The sequence below is a fragment of the Sceloporus undulatus genome, chromosome 9 (genome assembly GCF_019175285.1).
Source record: "Sceloporus undulatus isolate JIND9_A2432 ecotype Alabama chromosome 9, SceUnd_v1.1, whole genome shotgun sequence".
NCBI classification, from domain to species: Eukaryota; Metazoa; Chordata; class Lepidosauria; order Squamata; family Phrynosomatidae; genus Sceloporus; species Sceloporus undulatus.
Genome location: NC_056530.1, coordinates 22348191 through 22372090, shown reverse-complemented (window position 1 = coordinate 22372090; position 23900 = coordinate 22348191). Strand labels below are relative to the sequence as shown.

The following is a 23900-nucleotide window of genomic DNA, read 5'->3' as shown; positions in this document are numbered from 1 at the left end:
AGAGAAAGGGTTAAAAGCAGAGTCAACACAAAAGCACAAATTTGCCTGATGCAATGAGAATAAGGGTCTGGGGGATATTTTGCAAGCTCTCATTTTCTGATCAGGAATGAATGCAACCATAAGAGCTATTTTTGATCATATGTAATTTGGAGGTTCTTGATATCAGTGTTAAACTTCACATACCTGTCTTGGTACTGTTCACCAAGAAGAATGATTACACTTCATCTTTAAAATGTTCTTACAATGTTCTCTCTAGATGAGAAAGTTGGCAGGAAACGTGAAGAAAATAGGTACTCTGCAGTAACTGGCATAATGAATGTAGTATATGACTCAAGCAAGAAAAGAAAAGGCTTCTCGCTTGACAGTAGTATTATACAGGGACAGGTGTCTTGTTATTTTGAGCCCCAAAGAGGAGATTAATGGGGCTGGAGCAAGTCAGCTTCCCTTGAAAGACATCTGTTCCCCCATGTAGCCCTAGGAGACTTCCACCCACTCGCCTCATCCATTGTCTCGGCTCCAACCCGAAACCAAAATGATCACTTCCTGTTTAGTCTGTTTCCATACAACTTCCTCCTCTAAAGTCCTGCTGTCCGAAGGATACTTAGAACAATTCTTGGTTGCAGCAACAAGGGGAAAGCGTATGGCCATGTATGACAGCTGAAGAAAACAGTTTTCCTACCAAATGCATTAGACAGTATATTAAAGAAACCAGGTAACCAAGTCCTAAAATAGCACCTAAACCCTATCACTTCCTAACAGGTAAACCATTCATCAGCCTAAGTGCACTTTGTCAACCCGGGTTAATATAAAGTCGCTTGCATTTCTATCTAGATTGCATCTGCAGAAAAGAAAAGAAAATCAGCAACTAGTTTAACATTACAAAAAATATTACTATAATTGACTTGGCTGAACAAAAGCACATTTAGATCCTTGACAAGCAGAGATAAAGTGACACATAGGGTTTTTGTGTGTCTGTGTAGTGTTGTTTTTGCTTGGAAAACCTTATTGCAATGTTAAACTAATGGCAGATTAGGTTACGAGATCAGATGCAAGAAGAAGATGCCTGTAGTGGTACACATGTGCATGCATGCACACACACAAATTCTGCTACCAACAAACAAATCCAACAGGCATTATAAACAGTATCACATATTTGATCATGGCCAAAAGGAACAACAAAAGAAATCCAGCCTTTTAAAAGCTGGATCAGCAATCAGCAATCTGCAATCAGCATCTCAGCAGTAAAAAACACAAAAAGAAAGATAAAAAGATCTAGCACTGAGATGAGATAGGAAAAGCCTAATTGTAGTGTCTTCAATCAGTGAAAGGTTCTCACATGGAACATCATTTTAATGATGTATAGCACAGCAGGAGGAGGAATGACAAAATCTTGAAGCTTCTGAAATGCTTTCTCCATCTATTAGTTCAAGGCTGGGAACAGAGTGCAACAGAACTGTGACCCACAAGACGCTTCCAGCCTTATTTTCTTCACCAGAATACTCCTATGGCAGAACACATCTATGTAAGAATGAAAAGCTAGAATGCCTCACTCAGCCAGTCACTGTTATTGCTGTTGTGTACCTTCAAATCATTTCTGAGTTACGGCAACCTTAAGGCAAACCTATCATAGGGTTTTCTTGGCATGTTTCTTCAGAGGGGGTTTACCATTGCCATCTTCTGGGGATGAGAGTGTGTGACTTGCACAAGGTCACCTGGTGAGTTTTCCATGGCTGAGCTAGGATTCAAACCCTGGACGCCCAGTGTCCTAGTCCAACACGCAAACCCTTCCACCACACTGGAAGGGCCAGATGTAGTTGTGACTTCCTCCAGTCTCAGTCTTGTCAGAAAAGCAAGGCAACTTGGGGGCAAAAAAACAATAACTAGCCAGAAAGTATGCCTTCCTACTCCAGTGTCTTCATCCATACATTTCTGCCTTAAGGTCCCATCCAGCACATATCACTGCAATGTCGTTACAGGAGCGACTCACAGATAAGCAGTAAAGGAGCTGGTTAGGGTTAGATCAAGTCTGAGGATCAGTTCCAAGCATCCCCCATTAGAATTTGTCAAGCATGTTAAAAAAAAGTTGTTCAGTTGAAAAGACAATACAGCTGGCCAAACAGCCTGATATAAAATAGTTTCTTATGTTCCTATTGTCACAAGGATCCTATGCTTCAGTCATCCAAAGGGTTAACAGCACGGGTTCCTGCTGGAAATGCCATTGCTGTAGTGTTTGCCAGATGTCTAGTGGTTCAAGCCTGCTGCCTTCAGCCAGGCAAGTGTCTGTCATTAGGGAGCCATTAAAATGCTACACAGCAGCAGCAGGCCTTCAGCAAGGAGAACACAACACTATTCCACTATCTACCTCCATTTAGCCTTGCTAACTCTTAGCTAGTTCTTAGCTTTAGGAACATAGACAGGTACACATTTCAGATCTAGGGAGGCAGTCGCATAGGGCAGGACCAAGGTCACCCATCACTACCACTATTAAACATTACTATTTTAAGAACTGTCCATGGCCATCAGATCTGAGACAATTCTGACAGAATTCTCTTCATATACTCATCCAGTTGATCAGGAAGAATATAAGGAGCAGGCAGGCCTCGCGCTTCCTTTTGCATGCTTGGTTCCTATAAAAGCAGCAGGCGTCTGAACCTCATCCCAGCCTTTAAAATGGCTGGGAAAAGAAAAAGAACTGCATGGAATCTCTCTCTCTCTCTCTCTATCTCAGGACTCCTGTTTCCTGGCTGGGGATAATGGGTACAAAGACTGGAGAGCATATTTAACATGCTAGGAAGGACCTACTTAATGCAGGTGCCCAAAGGATTCTCAAAGCAAAAGCTGATGTCACTGAAAAACAAGATATTAAGTAACAACAGCAACAACCATCCCAAGTGTATGTGGGTATTGCCTAAAATCTGATACAAATCACAACTTCTGTGGGCATCTGAAATTCCTCAGCGAGTAACATTTAACTAAAATAAATAATTGCTGCTCCCCAAATAATTTTCCAGCTGTCTTCCTAAGTGTGTATATTGCTTATTAATGAAGCAATTATATCAAGATCTAACAAATCATTTGCAAGACATAATTAACCCTATTTAGATATTTCAGAGACTGTTCACATGGCCTAGGATCCTATGGGCTACATCAGTAGCAAAGCTATGCCAATAAAACAGTGAAGAACAAGGCGGCAAGAAGGAAAGAGGAAAACAGTAATGGTGGGAAGGAAAGAGCTGCTCTCCGTTGCCTGTTTCTTGCATGCCTGGCATCCAGGGTTGGCTCATGGAGATGCTGGCTAGGACAATCACCTTCCCACAGCACAGCCGACTGTCCAAACCAACTCACGACTCTATTGCCTAGGCTCTATGGATGTCTCCTGAAAGCCAGGCATTCAGGAAACAAGTGGCACAGATCCGGCAGCCCTCTCTTCCCACTGACACAACCTTCTCCTGTGCAAGCTCAAGAAAATAAAACTGCTAATGTAATGGACAGTTACAAGTGGCCCTTGGTATCAGCAGGCTAGCCATCTGTGGACTGGGGTATCCGTGGATGGCCCCAACCCATTATTGTCAGCGGCTGCGTGCAAATTGTGTGTTCACTGACAATAATGGGACTTGAGCTCCTGTGTTTTTTGCTATATGCAAAAGGGTCTGGAACTGAGCCCTGCAGATATGGAGAACCAACTGTACAAGAGTATACCACCCCATTACTCTGCTCATCCCGTTGTCCTATTTTATCTGCGTTTTAATCATTACATATAGGTAAAGAGAGGTAAAAACTAAAGTGTAAAGTGGCCTCTATTTTCTCTTTCTGTGTGAACTACAATAGGGGTGAGCAGCTCCACAGAAAATGTATTTCGCATGTTTGTGTGAACACATTTTCCCTAATACACTACATGTTGGGTACTCCTTATCTGAAATGTGCGAAACTAGAAGTATTTTGGATTTGGGATTTTTTCAGATTTTGGAATGCAAGTAGCAAGTACAAACCTGAACTGTATTTTCAAGGCTGGTGAGAGACATGAGGCTGTCCATGATCTGTGAAATGGTGGGAGTCCAAGCATAGTGCCTGGTACAAATCCATGCTTCCTGCCATTTCAGAAATCCTTGCATCTCTCAAAACTGGACAGCCTGAACAAAAATATATAAGCCAGATAAGACACTACTAATAGGTGGTGGGGGGGGGGGGGGGGGGAGTTTGCTACCTACTGGAGTGGTACATAAGAGATGGATTACTATGCCCTTTGTCTACTAACTCACATGATTTTTGACATGGCTTGCTCTCTCTCAGCTCCGCCAACCCACTTATCATCTGTGTGGGCTGCCAAGGAAGGGTTTTCTTCCCATGCAACCTGCACTGAAATCAAGCCGACTGGTGAATGAGGGATGAAGCAGGTTTGACTAAAATTGGTGACTTTTTTAAAAATGGGTTTTTAAATGTTAAATTGGATTTCTAAACATTTATAACATTTTACAATTTCTTCAAAACGATCAGTTAAAAAAGAGCCTAAGTAAAAGATATTACCATGAATACTAGTTATACAACTTCTAATTATATTCTAGGAATATATATTAACTGCAGTTTGATGAGATGGGAGATAACCCTGATTAAGTCTATTGTGCAAGAAGTGTACATGAAGGGCATGCACACACTCCCTTCTCCTTCAGCCTCTTAAGGCTTTGCCTCTCTCCAAGTACAAAGACACAGACAGTCAGTGAATAAATAATTTGGGGGAGACAGAGTGGATTTGAACAAGGGGGAATCTAGACATAAATGCAAGGGCTTCCACATTTTGATGAACTGAAAAGTAACGTGAAAACAATTCAGAATAAATGCTTAGTGATTACTGGCTTTCCAATGAACCTTTATCTCTGAATTAAGTATAATCTCTGCTGGAATTTTGTAAATTCTTTGGCATCATTTCCTTTGCTTCATACTTTAGATCCTTTGTTACTTGACCCCAAGTTTTACCCTCAACCTATCCACAGGTCGTATCAAAGCCCTTAATTTTGGCCCCCAAACCTGCCCTCAACTTATACATGAGGTCAACTTATAGTTAAGAAGATAAGGTAATCAAACTTGAGTGGAGCAATCCGTCCCTCTTCCCCCAGTTTGCACATCTCCCTGGATAGAATTTCTTATCACCTATACTGACCAGACAGAGATGAAAAAGCAATTTTATTAGAATAACATGTGCATTTCTAATGAATCCTAGTTGCATTTCTATTCGAACAATGATGAATTCTTAACTCTGTATACCCTAAGGATGTTGGCAGGGGCCAGATATACAAGGCGGTGGCAAACAGATGTCATTTTACGGTGTAGACATCTTGCTATATTTCCTTCCACAAGTGAGTGAGATTGATGCTTGGCAAGGTTCTGGGTTTTCAGTATCTCCACACAGGTATCTTATGTTTCTTTAAGGAAGCACTCTACTAGGTTTTCTATACATTCTGTGTTTGGTGATCAAAAAGCTAAACATGGCTGGATCCAACTGGGTCCCTCTATTCTTTGCTTAGCATACAAACAGTATGCTCACAGCCAGTTCATTCTTTGGCTTTTAATGAGGGGATCAATGTTAGGATCAATGAGTGCCAATGCCAATGTGTGTCCACAGACTCGTCACAATGATTCAGAGCAAAACCAATTACTCAATTTTGGAAAGGCAAAGTTTGCTAACGTTTCTAACTATGATCCAGAGGTGGAGTCAAGGTAACCTACTAGGCTGCGTAGTTTAATTGTCCATGATTAAAAAGGACTGCTGGGATTTCCCCATTGTATTTAAATGAGAACAACCGAGCAAATTAAGTCACTGTTTCCATGTACAACTGGCTCAAACTATATGCTGAATCAGCTATTGAACTTTCAGTCTAGGAATGCAGATAAAAAACAGAAGAGATTTATTGCCTCAGGCGGGGCAGGAATCAACGTGACAGAATCCAATGTAAAAGGCACCTGAGATTAAGCCTTACGAAGTTTCAGGTAATGGAGAGTTTATGCATGTATTCTGAACAGATCCTGTCATATATTCAAACAGGATTATAATATAGTATAATGGGGGGAAGATATGCATGCATGTAAAAGGAAAAAAGTATGCTCCAAGACTGCTTTGCCATGAAATAGGCACAAAACGTAAGGTGACAGCAAGAGGTCAAATGTGCTATTCTGAGATGAACCCATCCTCTTGACTACCACGTTGGTCCCTTGAATGTGGTGATCATGTAAATCTCAATCCATTGTAATGGACATGTTGTACTCCCCTGCCATAAGCTTTTCACATTCATCCAGACAGATGGGACATTTTAGGTGTGAAGAGTCATGGCAGGAATATTAAGACATGGAAAGGTGCAAACCATGTCCCAAGTGCCCTGTACATTTTTGTTTTAAGAGATAAAACTAGTGGGACAAAAATTCTCAACAAAATCTACTGCATCTGTGATGGTTACGCTTTTTGCAAATAAGGAAAAAAAGAGCACTGAAATCTACTCTTTGGCTGCCTCTGCACTACAAAAGTATTCCAGTTTCACACCGCGTAAAGCACCAAGTAAGGTACAGAATTTGTAAGGAGGGCAATGCTAGAACAATCTGAACACATTTCAATACAGGCCATGGTTCACTTACACTGAGGCAGACTGTTCTTTTAAAAAGTACTGTATGCCTGCCCCACTTTGATTCTCTGCTTTAACATTAAACCTGTCAGTTGGTGGACGCATGGACATTGCTGGTGATGCTACAAGACACTTGGGCAGCAGGAGAGCATTTGTGCTGTTACTGGGCAGATACTGCTGCTGGAACAAGAAGCCTGCTTCTGAGCAGGGAGACAGAAAAGGGTACAGTCAATGGCTTTCCCTCTGAGGACTCCCAAAGAAAGTTCACCTGTTACAACATTAAGCGCTCCAAAGACTATTAATACGATTAAGTATCCTTGTTTAATGGATGCCAGTGTCAGTGTCAGTCAGTTGTTTTTGATTCTTTAACAGTACAACTCTTTGCCTAAATTGTCTTTTCCACCCTCGAACAAGGACGCATTTGAGATGCACTCCCAGCACTTCCAAGAGAGCTTTCAACTCACTTAATTGTTCTTGCATCAGCTTTAAGCTTTACTAATTTTATCTGGCAGTTAACTTGCTCTGTCGATTATGTAGCAGGTTAGCACCATCCTTGCTTCCAAGCCCCTTAAGGATTTCCCCTGCCGTAAAAGCACTCCAATCAGACTTTGTGTTCTTTTTCTGATGGTGGGCTGGCATTCCTACAAACAGCTTCTCTGCTTCTGGAAAATACTAAAAAGCTTAGATGGCTAACTTTTCCTTCCTGAAAAAATTAAGTCTACCATCTTCCCTTCAATGGCAGTTAAAATAGGTGCCAAGATACAGAAGTGGCATACACAGGTTTCACTATAATGGAAAGGAAGAGTTAATGATATTCACATCCTTTCTCATCAAGAGATGTTTTCCCGCTGGTGATCCAAGAAAGCAGGACTGAGTAAGGTTTTCTAAAAATAGGCATGCTACTTTTTCTGCTGTCAGCTTCCACTGCAAAGCCATAGCAGAATTTTGAAATAACAGATCTTTCTTTTTCTACTTCTGAAAAATCTATGCTATTATTCAAAGCTTCCTCAAAAAGAGGTTTGCCAGACCAGTCTGCCTTTGTTGTTGTTGTTTTCCCCCTCTTCCAGGAACAGGGCTCTAATGCCAATGAAGAGAAGTATACCCTGCTGGCAAGAGGACAGCTGCTGCAAGTATGAAATCACCACTGTTTTGCAAAGCAGTCACGACATTGTTTAAAGAGACAAAAGTCTTTGCATGAAAGAAACGAACCTACTTTTCTGTTCAGTAGCCTTTTGTGCTGCAATGGAAAAAGCCCTTTACAAAAGCCCAGGTTAAGAAAATAACTCAGTTGAGAGCTAAGTTAGAGATCTATTAAAACTCATAGGAAAAAATAGGTCTCTTTCTACATATAACTGAAGTTTGAATGGCTTCTCAGCGCATTTTAGAAGTCATTCCCTCTCAGAATAATTAAGCTTCCAAACGGTGAGTTTAAACACAAGGTTCACACAGTGTGTGTCAGACAACTGTCTGTCAAAATTCACCATTCCTTAAGGGACCAGCTATTTCTTGTTCCTAATTTGTTTTCAGAAGCTAGATTTGACAGGATACTTAACAGGAGATATAGTTTAGAATCTTCCATTAAAATCTATTTCCCATAATGACTAAACAGACACCTCAAATCTCAATCAGAGGAGGAAATCAGCAAGAGTCACCTCAAAATACGGAAGCAGGAATAGGGATAATATGTTGTGCTCACTTGGGGATAATCTGCTGGGAGTTGTGATTATCTAAGGTACATAAAAGGACAAGAACTGTTTATATCTCACAGATGTGAAGCAACGTCTCTAAGACTTGCCTAAAACAGCAGCTCTCCACTGTAACAGAATCACATCTATTTCCTATTTATGGTGGATTTATAGGAGATTCAAAAACTGCAAATGTTCTTGGAATATGGGGAGTTTCCTTACTTGAAACAAATCCCTTTTCCTTGCTACTCTCTCACTCATTGCTTCCAAAGAAGTATTAGCTAAAATTTGAGAGAAAAAGCTGCCAAATAATAGAAAGTAACCCCCCTTTCCAAAAACCATGATGTTACCTTAGTCGTTCTCCTCAAGCTACGCAGGATGTTCCTTTTCCTGGGGTCTTCATCAGTAGTCTCATATGGAATTACAGCATTATCTCCCTTATAACCTTGCGATGTCTGGTCTTCCTCTTTCTTCCTAATGGGCCCCAATTCATCATCACTGCCCACACTGAAACTGGTCCTGAAACTGGCAAATCTCCCAAGCCTTGCACATCTTGTCCGGTACAACACTGGTTTACTAATGATAGACACCTTGCGGCCACGTTCTAAGGAGCTTGTGTCCATTTCACTGTCTGACCCATTACCGCTTCCATTGGATTGGGTTTTGTTGATGTTTCGAATGGTGATGATTTTGCCTTGGGTGCTGTCGTGTGGCACCGAGTAGATGTTTTCCTCCTCGTTCCTTGGTTTTACTACTGCATCCATGGGCTCTGCATAGTCTGAAGGGTCAAAGCCATCTGTAGGAGGCCAACTACTAGAAGACACAGACTTCCTCTGGCCATCCCTATGCCCTTGCTCCAAGTAAGAAAGATCCCCCTTTGTAATATCAAAATGGACAGGGGGCTTTGGTTTCACTGGTGGAGGTACTTTGTTGTTCAGTTTGCTTTCAAAAGTGCTCATAACAGAAAAGACAGACAGACCATCATTCCCCTCCAATTCCATGGAAAGTTTAGAAAGATCTTTGGACAAACTGGGCAGCGATGTGTCCTCTCTGAAAGGGCTGTAGGTTGGAGGCTCAATATCTTCTTCTGAATCCTGAAGGTTTGAATTGCAGAGAGGTGAGCCGGCCCGGGGGGAATTAAACACTTCTTCCGTTGTGCTGCAGGCTTCAGCAGCATTATCATACATGTGGGTGGCTTCAATTATGTTTTTTCTCTCCACAACATCTTTGAAAAACAGGTGGAAAATTTCTAGTTTATGTTGAGGCTGACTACTAGGGATAGTGGTAAACTTTCCTTCTATATCCTGGGCAATTTCTTCTCCTTCAGTTAACTGTTCTCTACTTAAATCATTGTCTAGAACATCTATCGAGCCCTCTGTGAGTGCCACTATTTGAACAGGGATAATATCCTGCACTTCAGAAAGAAAGGCACGTAACATAGCCAGAGATGCTTTACGTTTAGCCGAATAAAACAAAACATAGCCATGGACTAACCAGCTTTTCCTAATGCTAAATGAGGAATGGTATGAAAGCAAGAAGAGTTCTATACGTCTCTTGTGTGGTCCTATGGGATATTCAAGTAACACAGAATTACTGCTTCCACAATGGGAAGGCCTACAGGTTTGGGACTGAAGAATAGGGAGGAGTATATCATCTGCACTGAAAGGATCTCCGCACAACAAACACATGACTATCCGAAGATCAATGTCGGCCAGATCTTTAATACTTGCTGTTGAGCTCATAAGATTTAAGTTGCGCTTCGAGTCTAGCAAGCCTTTCAGAACTTGACTGATTTGCTTTTCATTAATATTACGCCCATAGCCAATGCCAGCAGAAGCAGGGTCGAGGAAGACACACTGAAGCTTACTGGCAATCTGCTGTCCTTGTTGTATTAAGCTGTGCAATGTTTCTCCACTGGTATCGCCTCTCTTGTTCACCAGAATGAGAGTCAGAGGAAGATGAACTAAGTGGTTGTCCCTTCGACCAAGAGTCGACTCCCTACTCTTTTCAATACTTTCAACTACATAAGACAGAGATTCCTTGGAGTTATAGAGACAGAGGCAACCATGAGGCTGAAATGTTGGTGTCTGGAAAGAATTCACAGGAAGCCTGACATTACCTTCTATCGGTCTCAAGGAGAGCTCATACATTTTCCCATCTATCACATACTTGTCATCATTTGTGCAAAGAGCTCGAATCTCATTTGCTAACTCACGTGCGAGTCCATCTTTACCAAGAATTACTAGGTTGATTCTATCTATATTGGAATCAGAAAGTAAGTTTTTCTGATTGCGATCAGAAGGCCTTATAAACCTGGAACTTATCAAGTGCTCAATTTTAGCATCTATGCAAGCTGGACAGCTGGGGCAGGTTTCCTTTGTAGGGTGATACACAAAATGAATGTGTTTCAAGATCAGGGCATCTCGTTCAGCTTGTAGCTTTTGTAGTGCTTTAAATCTTTGTTCTTCGCCCAACACATCCTGGATGACACCCATTTTCTCTTTGCTGGGTTTGGCATCAAGCTCCAGCTCATAGAACAGTTCTGAGTATTCTAGAAGCAGCTCCTGAAACTCTTCCTTGGCCTTCTCTATAATCTGCTTTTGATGTCTACTGTAAATATCCATGTACACAGACTCTTCAAGCCACATATAAAAATCTTCATTCATAATGAAACTACGAGCCTCCTCCCAAGGTTTTCCTGGCGTTATGAAAGGGGACGTCTCCAAATTCTCTTTGAAAGCCCTTCTCATTTCTGCCCTTTTCCTCTCATTCCTCAGCTTCTCTAGATGGGCCTCATAGAGCTGCTGTGCAGGCAAAGTCTCCATCAGGTCAAATGGAATGCGTTCATTCTCCATGTTGTCTATGTGGTTGGTAGCATCCCAGGGAGTCTCCTCAAGAACAACAAACCACTTTAAGAAGTCTGGCTTAGACTCCAACAGCTTCTCCACTTTTATGCAGCTCAAATGGTTTATATCATCCAAGTCTGGAATAAGGGCTTCAAAAGCAAGAGGCAAAGCAGCAAGATACATTTTTCTCCGGCGCTCTATATGTTCTTGTTTAAGGCGATGAATATGTTGCAAGAAGAGCTTCTTGGCTTTTGGTGTCCCTTCCAGATAGACATAATCCTGGTACTCTGGAGAGGACTGCATCTTCCGTGAGACATTTAACCAAGTCTCATTGTGGTTTTTAACAATGCGGCTCACCAGCCACTCATACTTATCTTTTGCAGCAGCAATCTGTTGGCTTTGCTGCTTCAAAGCCTCAAAGTAAGGGATAATTTTAGTCTTCCCCCTGCTTTTGTCTATCAACTGCACTAAAGTGCTGAAAGCCAAGTCAACGTTCACATTGGATCTGGCAGACGTCTCTACCACCTGGAGATTCTTTTTGCTTAAGGCAAAAGTGTGTGCATCTCTAATGTACCGCTCTACCCCTTCGTCACACTTTGTTAGAACTACCACAGTGGGCTTTTTTGTTTTTGTGAGTTGATTGTATAGGTTTGAAACAAACTTGAGCTGATCATCAAAGTTCCTGTTCATACCCCGGCTGACATCAATGCAGAGAAGAAAACCATCGATCAACAGCTTCCCATCCGGCATCTGCTTCTGTTCAAAGTCTTGCTCCAGCCCAAGCTGATCAGTGCAAAAGTACATGAGCTTTTCAGCCGATGCAAGTTTGGTCGCAGCTGCCCTTTTGATATAGGGCTGCAGGGCTGTGCTGCGGTGAGGCTGAAAAGTCTGGTCATCAATAAATTCAGTCTGTTCCACAACATGCATTTTACATTCCACACAGTCCTCCAGAGAACGTGCCACATCCCCCCAGTACAAGAAGTGATCATTGTTGACCACTCTTCCTCCAAAGTCACTGGTACTGAGAACTGAAGTGTGGTCCAAATGGAAGTCATCTGCCCTGGGTCGTACAAACCGATTGCACAGGCAAGATTTCCCAATGCCACACTGCCCTTTCTCTTTCTCTGTCCCAGACAAGCCGACCACACTGATGTTGTAGGTGGGAATGCGGACATCTTGCTTCCTTGCCATCATCATCGTCCAAACATCCTGTTAGCCTTGGCTGCTTCCGAGAGTATTAATATCAGCTGTATTTCCATGCAATCTCAATAACGGATGGGTTTGTACTAGCAATCCATATGGATGATGGCCAAGACAGTGGAGATGGCTGTTCCCATGCTGTGTGTACTAGCAGTGGCTCAGTTATCATTGAACTTCACAACTGGATAGGCAGCATTTCTCCCTAGAAGAAAGGGTGGAAATGATTAGTTTTAGAATGACTCAAGTTACAGCACAAGTGCAAGAGATCTTTCATGCAAACATGCATCCACATGACAAAGAGATACGTTAAGCTTTAAACCCATTTCTATACCAGATTCAAAAGCAAAGTGAATTCAAAGTTGTGTCCTGAAAACTTCCCACAGATCTCCATACAGGAAGCAAGCAAGAAAAGCCTCTGAGCGTTGCTTTTAGGGGAAAAGATAGATGTGCTCTAAAAAAACAGCATTTGAGGGACAATCTCCATCTCTTCATACACTCCAGAAAATGAAAGAGACCACCATTTTGGGTAGCAAACAAGCAGACTGTGCTCCTTTGCCAGACCAGTATGAAGGCAGCAGTTTTATCTCATAGGCAAGATACTGCCCAAAGCAAGCAGAGCTGCTCATCTTCCTGCTTTGGACTGGGAAGAAAAAGGGAACATGCTTGCTTTTAACAGACTCAGCAAAGCAGCACTTCTAAATGCTGTTTTGGGGCTCTCACCATTTCAGTAAGGCTGGAAAGGGGGGGAAAGCCTTGCATGCATCTTTAGGAAGTTACTTCGTACTGAGGCTTCCAAGAAAAGTTTCTCTCATAATGGGGAGGAAGGGACGAGAAAGCCTTGCCCACAACATCTACAATGCAGCCCTGTTTCAATACAGGGGCAACATCATAGAGGCTGCATTTGGCATAAAGAAGAGCTCTATTAGCATTGTGCTGTGCAAATGAGCCCTAATGCTGTGGCTTTTCCCCTGCTCTGTGGGGGAGGGAGGGAGCACTGCTCATGGGGACAGAGAAAGGAGTATCAATGGAATATGGAACAGGGTGAGGATCAGAAAGACTTGAGTGAGAAGAGCAGAATGGGCAATTTTTAAACAACTTTATTTCAGGGGCTGAGCTACAATGTCTTTTTTTCCTGGCAAAAACCCCATGTCTTCAGTGGGCAGAAATCAACAAGCACAGCTTTCCCGGGCACAAAGATGAAAAGTTCTTTATCTAATGGGCATTTACATGTTGGGAAGCTGATAGAAGGCCAGAGACTAAAACAGAGAAAGAGCACATCCTTAAATCCTTAACCCATCTTTAGGGTTAAACATTCACATTAGGAAGAGTTGTGGTTTTTTAACTATTGTCTACAGAGTCCAGTGATGGCACTACTGCTTGGCTCTTTCCCTAAGCAACCACCAAAGCAGCACAACTTTCAGGAAATAAATCACTGTATACAGTATATGAATAAAATACATATTCTAAGAAACAACGTTTTCTTTCACTAAGGCATTTCTAGGGGTTTTTTCAGCTGCTTTCAGTCCCCCACAATAAAATGCAAGCAGTATTTTTTTTATCATGCACACTGATTTAACCTTTTATCTTGCTTTCCTTCAAAATAACTGCTGTAGGTGGATGTGCCCATATGCTGCTGATTTTTTTGCCAAAGTCTATCCAAAATATAATGGGAATTTAAGCCCAAACCAAATCTAATACCCTTTGTACTGGAATGCTGTGGCCTGTTGTTAGAATTTAGGTTTTGGAGGTTCTCACGAACTAAAATGTGGTCAGTTACCATTTCGGTTCATATGTACCCCATTCCATATGGATTAAAACCCCTTAGTTTCATTTCCACCTTGCTGCTCTCACTCAGCTACCTACTCTGGTAGTTTCTCTATCTCTTTACCCCAAAAAGTGCTCTCCTTCCACTTACACACCTGCCCAGGTGACCTTTCTGTCCCTTCACTCCATGCTCTCCTTCCCTCCTTTTTTCCCCTTCTGCCCCCTCCATTCTTTTTGAGAAATGAATATGCCAAGTCTGATTCAAGCCTCCTCTGCACTGGTTAACCATATCCTTCACCTAAAGACTCAGGATGGTACATCAGGCTAGAGAGAGATTTGAATGAACTAAAATTAATCCATCCATTCTTTAAAATGCAGTGGGCCCTTGTTATCTGCTGGGGTTTGGTTCCAGGACCCCATGAATACCAAAATCTGTGGCTGCTCAAGTCCCAATAAATACTATGTCAAAGTAAAATGGTGTTCCTTATATAATGGCAATATCAAGGTTTGCTTTTTGGAGTATTTTCAAGCCATGGATACTTGAATCCATGAACAAAGAATGTGTGGATAGAGTGGGGCAGCTGTAATGAAATAACCATGTGCTGGCCATCCCTGGGGTCACCTTAGCATACATCACATACAAATACACATCACATACAAATACACATACACACTCTCCCCTTTACTAGTATAAATAATACTTTCACTGTGACCATTTAGGCTTAGCATTGCTTAATACCTGAAGATCACTGCCACTCAAAAGTTTAGCTGGCAATATTCTTGAAGAGCAATATGCTTCCATGAAGAATAGTTTTCACATGACTCAAACCTACAATATCAGTACATCTGGGGATCACCTATTTTGCTTTAGATAATTTCAAGGGACAGAGGATGCATGCAAGATGATGAGCCATGACCACTTTCAAATTCCCTGAAACAAATCTGTAAGACAAGGTGACTAGATAATCCAGTTTACAGAAGGAGAGTGATTCTTGTTCACTGGGCAAAGGGTTATGCCAACAAACAGTAAAAAGTCTCCTTAACTACAAATTAACTGTCATAAGGTGTGAACATTAGTCATATGTCCACTTTCTGTCTTTGTCACCTGGCTACACCAGACAGTTCAACTACTGCAGCAGTACCAAGAAATGTGAGAAAGGGAATGTGAAAGCAGCAAGAAAAGCAAGTCTGCTCAATGAATAGCATGGAGCAGCTGAAACTGCTGAACTACTCCTACATGCCGATATAAACCTTTCTGCTTCCAGTCTTTCCAAAATATTTCATACTTTCCAAAACCAGTGTTGCCAATACAGAACACACCAAATGAAAGCAATATTTGCTTTTTGGTTTAAGGTCAACAACGGTATCTGATTTTTCCTTTCATCAGGAAGATTATGTTTCCGCAAATAGACAAGGCTCAGTCTAATAGGATCACAACTGTTAAAGTGTGGAAAAGACCTAAGTCAGTTCTTAAGAGATATTATTGTGATGCATTAACCAGGATTTAAGTACTAATGCAGAGGTTATCTTAAATTAAGAAACACTTGGGAAATTTCACAATTATGTTAATTTTGCAATACATTAAGCATTCGGCTTTTCTTTTAAAATGGTTATAAAATGGGGTTGGGGAGGACTGCCACACAGATGACATTGCTGGCCTTCATAGTTACAAAAAAACCCTGTTGTCAGAGAATGTGGACTTTGAATCTGCAGCCAATATAAATTATCCTTTGCTTTGATGGCTGAATAATGCAGTTTAACTAGTTCTTCAGTTGGAATGAATTACAGAAGACAAAAGGTTTGCTGTAAGTTTGAAAACGCTATTGTGCGCTTGACTTAGAAAAAGAAACCTGGAACATTTGATCTTAAGAGCATTCAATTTTTCTAAGAGGTAGTTTAAAAAAATCAGCTGAGTCACCAGATTAAGAATTTGGAACATCAGCCAAAACCAAACCAAAAAAAGTGGGAAAGAGGAAGCTGACACGCAGGGCAAATTTAAGACAGCTCTGAACCGAAGGCCAGCTGGGCATTTATCTTAGTTAAGTACAGTTGTAATTCAAAGGTTTTCTACCGGTGCCAAGACCCCAATCAATGGGGCTTGTATAAGTGACACATTCTGTAGAGATAGAGTTAACAGCACATACCCAGAAACTTTTCCTATATATAAATGCCACTGCACTTCTTTTCTGCCCCCCAAAAGTACCTTCTTGCTGCTGGAAGTGATTAAGTAATGCACTTTTAACTCTTTCTTTCTTCCTCAGGTGATGTTCCATCAGTCTCAGAGACTGACCAGGAAGGAAGTGCTTACACAAATGGCAGACACAAAACCATGATCTTGCATGGTCATAGTCTGTGGGATAGTTCTGCAAATCCCAATTCAAAGGTTGTAGTGGGACCCCAAGCCTACAGGTTATGGGTTACGGTGGGAATAATGTGTGCTCCAATATACTACAGACAGTAAAAAGAGCCGGCATATAGGACAAAACTGATTTGCCTCTAAACGAAACCAGGAGAAGCACCTCAACAGGAGGTCCAACCAAACCCTCAAGGCAAAGTCAAAAGATAAACTTGAGAGCAATCTTCTCCATACTGGACCTCCAATGCTAGCTGGTTGAACTGCTAAGAAGTGCCCAAAAGACATCAGCCATAACATAAAGCGCTAAAAGCCAGCATGGAAATGACTGAAGCAGCTGATACTGGAAAAAGCTGAAGGCTACCCAAACAAATGAGGAATGCAGAAGATTGGCCCAGCACTAAAATAAGATGTGGAAGACTTTTAACTGAACAAAACAGCAGGATGACACATGCAACAAACTGATGATACAGCTAAACAAGGGCAAGCAAGGCCTCTGAACTGAAAAGCTTCCAGGTAAACCACTATCATTATGTAGACTATTTTAAAGAGGAGGCTGGAATCATCTAGCCCTCCAGATGTTAAAGACTGCCCATCCCATCAGCCCTAACCAACATACCCAACGGTGGGGAATGCTGGAGTTCACAAATACCTTGAAGGCCAAATGATTCCCAGCCCTGTTTAAAGAAATAAATCTTGTTGGACACTGAACTTCTCTACCGCTAAAACTTTCATCACAAATATACTTAATGGGGATCTGCTGAAACATTTACTTGTGCTTAATGAAGCCCTGTGGCTTTGGGACATCCAAACACATGCTATTCTTCTGCCTAGACTTTCCTGTGCATTTGTAAGAGTAAAATTATGAGCACAGAAGACTGAGTCAATGTGTTTAATACCAAGAAAACTTTAAAAACCAAAACTAAAAGAAAATGAAGTGATAAATATAGGCATCTCAACATACAACCAACTGAACTCTATCTTGTTTTTCTTATTGCCCTTCTGAACCACCAACATATTCTCCTCCGCCTAAATGCTGCCATTCTTGCTGCTCCCTTCATTCCAAGCCTGCAGAAATTCATCTCCAAAACAGATACGCTATATATATTTCTGCTAGTACTGTATCCAGCAAACAACGACAGGTCTGGGTTTGTATATTTATGTGCTTGTGTCCAATCCCCTTATTTCACTAAGTCACTGTGCAATGAGCACTGAATTAATGCATGACATAATGCCCAAAGCATCCATGCTACCAAACAAGCAGCCTTAGAGAAAACTATGAGAAAGATATTGATTCCGAAATGCCGTGCCCAGTAGCATGCAAAACCATGTACATCCTAGGAAACCAATGTGGAGTGCCATATATTTTATCAGTCTTCCAAACTAAGGTTTGTTTAACTGAGTGACATACTATGTAAACAGTGTATCTTAAGGATATATCTTGCTTGTGACAGAAAGTTCTGCTCCTTCCTTAGATACCACTAAAATTATAGGCTTTAGAACTTCCTATCACAAGCAAGATATACCTTTAAGATACACTGTTTACACAGTTTGTCACTCAGTCAAAGAAAGCGTAGTTGACCATGGTTGCTTTGATCCGAGGTGGGAATGGTCCTCCAGAAATGGTTGAAGAACCACAAATGCCAGCGTTCATCAGCATTAGCTACGCCAGCTCATTTGATTAAACCTTGCACATCGACAAAAACTATTTTGAAGAACATGTGCCATTTGGTTCAGATGGGCCATGTGTGTTGCAGCATGCATCATCTCAGAAAATAAAAGCAAGGAGAAAAGGCAAATACCTTTCCTAAAACAACACCCAGTACCTGTAATTTTTGTAAGTACCTATGACTTTTTAAGTGTTAAAGTCAACCCTACTAAATCCTCCCTTAATTACAAGAAATACCACCTTATATTACCATATTTTATTGGTGGAAAGGAGCAACGGTCCCCTGCTGCAAGTAACTCAAGGTTAAATTATCTTCACTGTTTGCTGGATACCATTCTTATGCAAAATTAAACACATCCCAGCTGAGCAGTTTAAAACATACCACAAATTAACCTAATTTAAGGCCTATTGGTTGCTGCGAACAACACTTGTGCTATTTGTATTTAATGCTAGCCTTCAGATGGATGCAGTTTTAATGTTCAGAATTGCAGACTGCTGAATATCACTTTGAACAATGCAAATGCCAAGTGACTCTGAAGCACAGCAGCGCAAGAGGTGCCGCTCCAGCCCACTGAATATACTGTATGTGTGACAATGAGGAAAGGATTCCTTCACTGAGTTGTAAATTTTCTCACTGTGCCACAGTGGCTCAAGTGCAGAAAATCTCTGAAATGGGTCATTTGTATCTTTGGAAAGGCTGATTTAAGCTTTTAACCATCTGGATCTAAGACATTTAATCTCTGGCAACAGATGGGCCATTCTGAGATGCAAGGTCTACATGAGCTTTCAGGCCATGTGCACCAATAAGAGAGCCACCTTGGCTCAGATTCCTTTGGAAACTCACTGGTACAAGGAGAGAAACTAGGTATGGACGCTGCTGCATTACTCCCACTTTGTGTTCCTGAATAGCTTTCCCTAAAACAAAGGCTGCATCACAGCAAAGAGTCTCCGCAGTGGATAGAAACCATACAGTTGCATATATAAAAGCCATTTATAAGAGACAGATTTTTTAAAAATTCCTTAGGCTTACTTAGCATAACTGTACTCAATGTAGTCTCCAATATATCTAACATTGGCTAGAACCCCTGAAACAGAATGAATGCTCTGGTTAAATAAACATATTGCAAAACTTAAGTTAACAAATCCATGCCATTAGTAGCTTGCCCCTTTCCCATTCCTAAAGTGGGGGAAGGGGGAATGCAGACAACCCTTCTTCCAGTTCAGTGAAAGATTGTGCAATTCCCTTACAGTACTCTGGATATGAGCAAAGAGGAAGCAGAAAGGTTTTTGTGCCTGTGCCCAAGCGCTTCTACAGCTATCTCCATCAAGTAATGGAGTCCTGCCGCTAGATCAAATAATGCTCCAGAGGCTCCTGTGATTTTGGAATTGGCTTTTTAAATTAACACTGGGAACAGCAGCAGGAAAAGGATGCTTCTCAGAAGCCCCACTGAATGCATTGAGATCTATTACAGCATAATTTAGGCCCCACCTGGGAAGTTGCTACTTCCGTGAAAGAAATTAAAGGAAAGATTGGATGTTTGCTGTCATTTTTAAAGTGTTTGTGTTGTGTGCTTTAGGCTTCAAAATATTTCATTCATATCCAAATGTGGTTTTCATTCTTACCCAAATCCCATTTCCTTCAATAGGTGGATGTATCCAAACATTTGTGTTTAATGCAGAATATATTCATAGGAGTCAGCGCTCAAGCAACAACATCTGTAAGGCATTAAAAAATCTATGCAAGGCAAAGGATTAATGTGCACATGCTGATTATGAATGCATGATGCACAGACTGCTGTACAAACACTCCTTGCTTTGAGCTTTTAGGTCTATGCTTATCAAACAGGAGCCGATACCATTGTCAGTTCCTATGATAGGCAGCGATTCCTCTTGTTTCTTTAGCAAGGAAAAAATTTTCAAGCACCATTCAAAAAGGAACTTTCTCCGCTAATATACATGAGAAGAGGATATGAAATGTTAAGATGATCAAAAACCAGCACATGGATTCCTTACAGGAATAAAAAAAGGCTTCTGTTCTTACCAGGGTCATAACATTTAGCAAGTAATGCGGTGCCCCAAATGCTTCACACGCTTTTAATGAAATATAGAAAGGTTCTCTCTATAAACAGTATGCATTATGACCAACTATCCATCTTAGCTTAGTTTAAAAATAACAGGATTCTCTATTTAGATATAAATAAGGAAGTCTCCTATTAAACATAACTTAGCAGACATGAAATGCACCATGAAACTTAAAAGGAGACTCACCAAGTTGATGATTTGCTAGGACTTCTGTAATTTGATATATAATCAAACTACAGACGTCACACCACAAATTGAATTTTAAAGTGGGATTGTTCTATCCATGTGCTGGAACTTCGAGTCTAGCTTGGTGTGGGGTTGGGTGCCAATTTATACCCACACCATAAAAACTGAACTCCAACGGAAAGGAAAAAAAGCCATGTTTCTCGTTTAATATTTCTGCAATTAATTGCTATATACAGTTAATAGGTTGCACCAGGGATTGGATGAAGATCCCAGTTATTTCCCCCCATTTTTGTCTTGAAGCAAAAGGCCTCCATATTGCACACATACAAAATGTATTGGAGACTCCTTTCATATTCAGTTTCCCATATGGGATTAGGAGTAAAACAATGCCTGCTTGCCATAGAAAATATAAAGGTGGTTTGAATCAATTGAACTGTCTGCTACCAGGTAAAGGATTCCAACCTTTGGAAACAGGGCCGCTGAGCACTTTTCATAACTACTCAGTGACTTCTTAAATTTATGTGCTGCCAAATGGGCCCTTCGCCCCTTTTCCCATTGAGAGAAAGAACTGTGTTCTCCTAGACTGTTTTAAAAAGAAACAATGGGCAATTTATGCCACCTTTGTGCTTGGCACCTAGACCAGCAGATGGGATACCGTCTCGTTGCTTTGTTCTGCAGGCAACAAAGCCCCATAACTTTGGCAGTACTGACTTAAAAAGATAAATGAGGCACAAAAGGGAAGACAGCTACTTGAGCTACACTTTATATTTCCCAGACATAGCAAGCCCTCTGGACCTCAAGAGGGCATCTCTCGAGGACCATGTTGTCTTCACAATTTTCAGATCTTCTCAAGAGCTTTACGGAGACCTTAGGTACCATTGCACCCCTTTTCCAAAACGTTCCTCCCCTTCTTCCAATATTCAAATAGACTAACATGGCTATCATTCAAGTTATGTGACTGTTCACATAATCTGAGGCATGAATATTTGAACTCTTCAATTCATGTGAAGAGGTGGACTGTAATCCACAGAGGTTCATGCTAAAATAAACTGGTCAGCCTTAAAGATGCCACAAGACTCCTTTTATTTCGTCCTCCCTTCTTTTTTGCTGAAACCTATTTACCCTTCATATCACTGGTAAGGCTGTTAGGATGTCCATAGGACCTACCTATGTTAGCATGAGCCAGAATGTCTTCTGTTTTAACAAGGTCAGATAATCTTCCACACCCTTTTATTCTTCACTCAAAATAGAGTTGTATGAAATTCAAAAATTGCTAGTAGGTGTCATGCTACAGTCCTTGCTTGAATCAGTATTACTTATCCATTTTAACCTGCTTAATCATACTGAAAACTGTTCATATATTTGTTTTTCTACCATTTGAACCCATACTCAGATAAATTAAAGGGTCCCATCTGCATCTGTACCTAATTTCCCCCCCATTCCAACAAAAGGAAGCTAAAGGCGCATCTGAAAATACAACAGCATCACACCTCCTCAGTAACAGCAGGACAAATCTGTTTCTAATCTTTAAAGAGCTATTTTTACTAATAAGGCTGTTCAAGTCTTTTTGTATCACCAAATAAGAATGTGAAGAATTCCCACTGTACAACGTGGGTATATCAGGATGCCAATTAAAATGCAGAGGCATATGCACTAAGTTTTGAAGTCTGTTATCGTCCTGCACTCCTCAGCCCTTCTGATGCTACTTAGTGTGCAAGGCACTGCTACTGGCAAACAGCTACTCATTTAGCCAACGTATTTCAAATAATGCCCTACAGAGCCACTCAGCACTCTGCAGGGCCAAGCCTTTCCTGTCCATGATGTTTAAGTATACAGTAGTAATGTGCACTTTTTGGGTCATCTGTACCTCCGTGTTGTTACAGCTTACTGAGCTATGAACAACAAGGCTTTTCTTTTAAATTCTGTCTTGGAAAAGCTGAGGAAGCGCCACTCAAACACATCTGCCACTACCACAGGAAACTCTAGCTTCCACACCAAAATTCAAGATGTACAAGAGAATGAGATGAGCTGGATTTGGCCCTATTATTCCAATGCCTTATTATAACCCTAACCACATTCTCAGGGGAACAGAATTAGGCTTTAAACCTGTAAGAATCAGGCAAATAATGTGAGACATTCTATCGCCTGCTTAAGCACTGCTGCTGTCAGTGTAGCATCCCAATACTCTGAAGCATCTAACAGCTCAGATGGTGGAAGATTTGGAAAGCGGCCAAGCAGCCTGGATTCTCTCCCCAGCTGGGTCAGTGTGTGTGTGTGTGTGTGTGAGAGAGAGAGAGAGAGAGAGAGAGAGTGTCTTCAAGTCGCCGGTCTTATGGCAACCCCATGAATTTCATAGGATTTTCTTAGGCAAGGGGTATTCAGTTAATTTTGCCAGTTCCTTCCTCTGAAATATAGCCTACAGCACTTGCATTTGTTAAATCTCACTGAAGAGCCATGACATTTCTTAAAGACTGCCAACCCTTTACAGACCTCCTGAGAAAAAAAAGGGAAATTGACAGGGTAAATGTTGGTTTTGATGATTAGAAATAATAGACTGAAAGTTTTTTGTGGGTTTTTGGGGCTATGTGGCCATGTTCTAGAAGAGTTTATTCCTGACGTTTCGCCAGCATCTGTGGTAGCCCGAAAAACCCACAAAAAACTATGGATGCCGGCCATGAAAGCCTTCAACTTCACAATATATTGAAAGGGAATACGATCTAAATTTGTAGAGAAAGGTACAAATATATGTATCGGCTGAAAAGAAGACTGAAAGTAACTTTCCCCCCTTTTCTTTAATCCTCTTCCTGGTTTCCTTACCTTTAGAGGTATCTTCAGGGCCCATACAGACAGGCCAAAATAAAGCTGCTTCGGGTCACTTTGGAAGTATGCTGTTTTAATGATGTCTGCATCCTAAGATGCCGGAAGCTGCGCCAAAGCTATGCTACACTCCTTAGGACTGGAGTGTGGCTTTGGCATGGCTTCTGGCCTCTTAGGACGCATGCATCATTAAAACAGCATATCTCCAAAGTGACCCAAAGCAGCTTTATTTTGGCCTGTCTGTATGGGGCCTTCAGTGACCAAAGGTGTTTTTCCCCTTCCAACACACAAATGATTGCTACTGAAAAATAATTCTGCAGTTATAACCGAACAACTAACTAGAACCTGGCATCTCAAAATGACAGATGTAATGTAGCAGATGAGTTGAAGAGAGGCAATCCACTGGGAAACGCTACCTACATACATCCCAGTGAAATTAATAGGTGCTGCACAAGAGCACAGCTCTCACTTGCCTTCCATTTCACAGGGACTTGCAATCAATATGTTCCCAGAGGATTGTGCACTCAATCTGCTAACAGGTCAGCTAACAAGAAGTTGACATCTTCCTACATTCAAGAATTCTTCTGACATCCTCTATTAGCAGGGTCAGCATGAAATTCAGGGCAAAAAACAAAAACCCCAACCACCTCTCAAAAAAATCTACTAAAGCAATTATCCCATAAAAATAGA

General features: G+C 41.3%; 1 protein-coding gene across 1 annotated transcript in view; it reads right to left on the bottom strand.

The window, feature by feature from the left end:
- The window catches only part of ARHGAP35 (Rho GTPase activating protein 35), a 61215-nt gene that overhangs the window by 28472 nt on the left and 8843 nt on the right, over positions 1 to 23900 (bottom strand). Inside the window, exon 2 of the mRNA XM_042440759.1 lies at positions 8644 to 12541. Coding sequence (XP_042296693.1) covers positions 8644 to 12336 — 3693 coding nt within the window. The 5' untranslated portion in view covers positions 12337 to 12541. The remainder of the gene's footprint in view (positions 1 to 8643; positions 12542 to 23900) is intronic.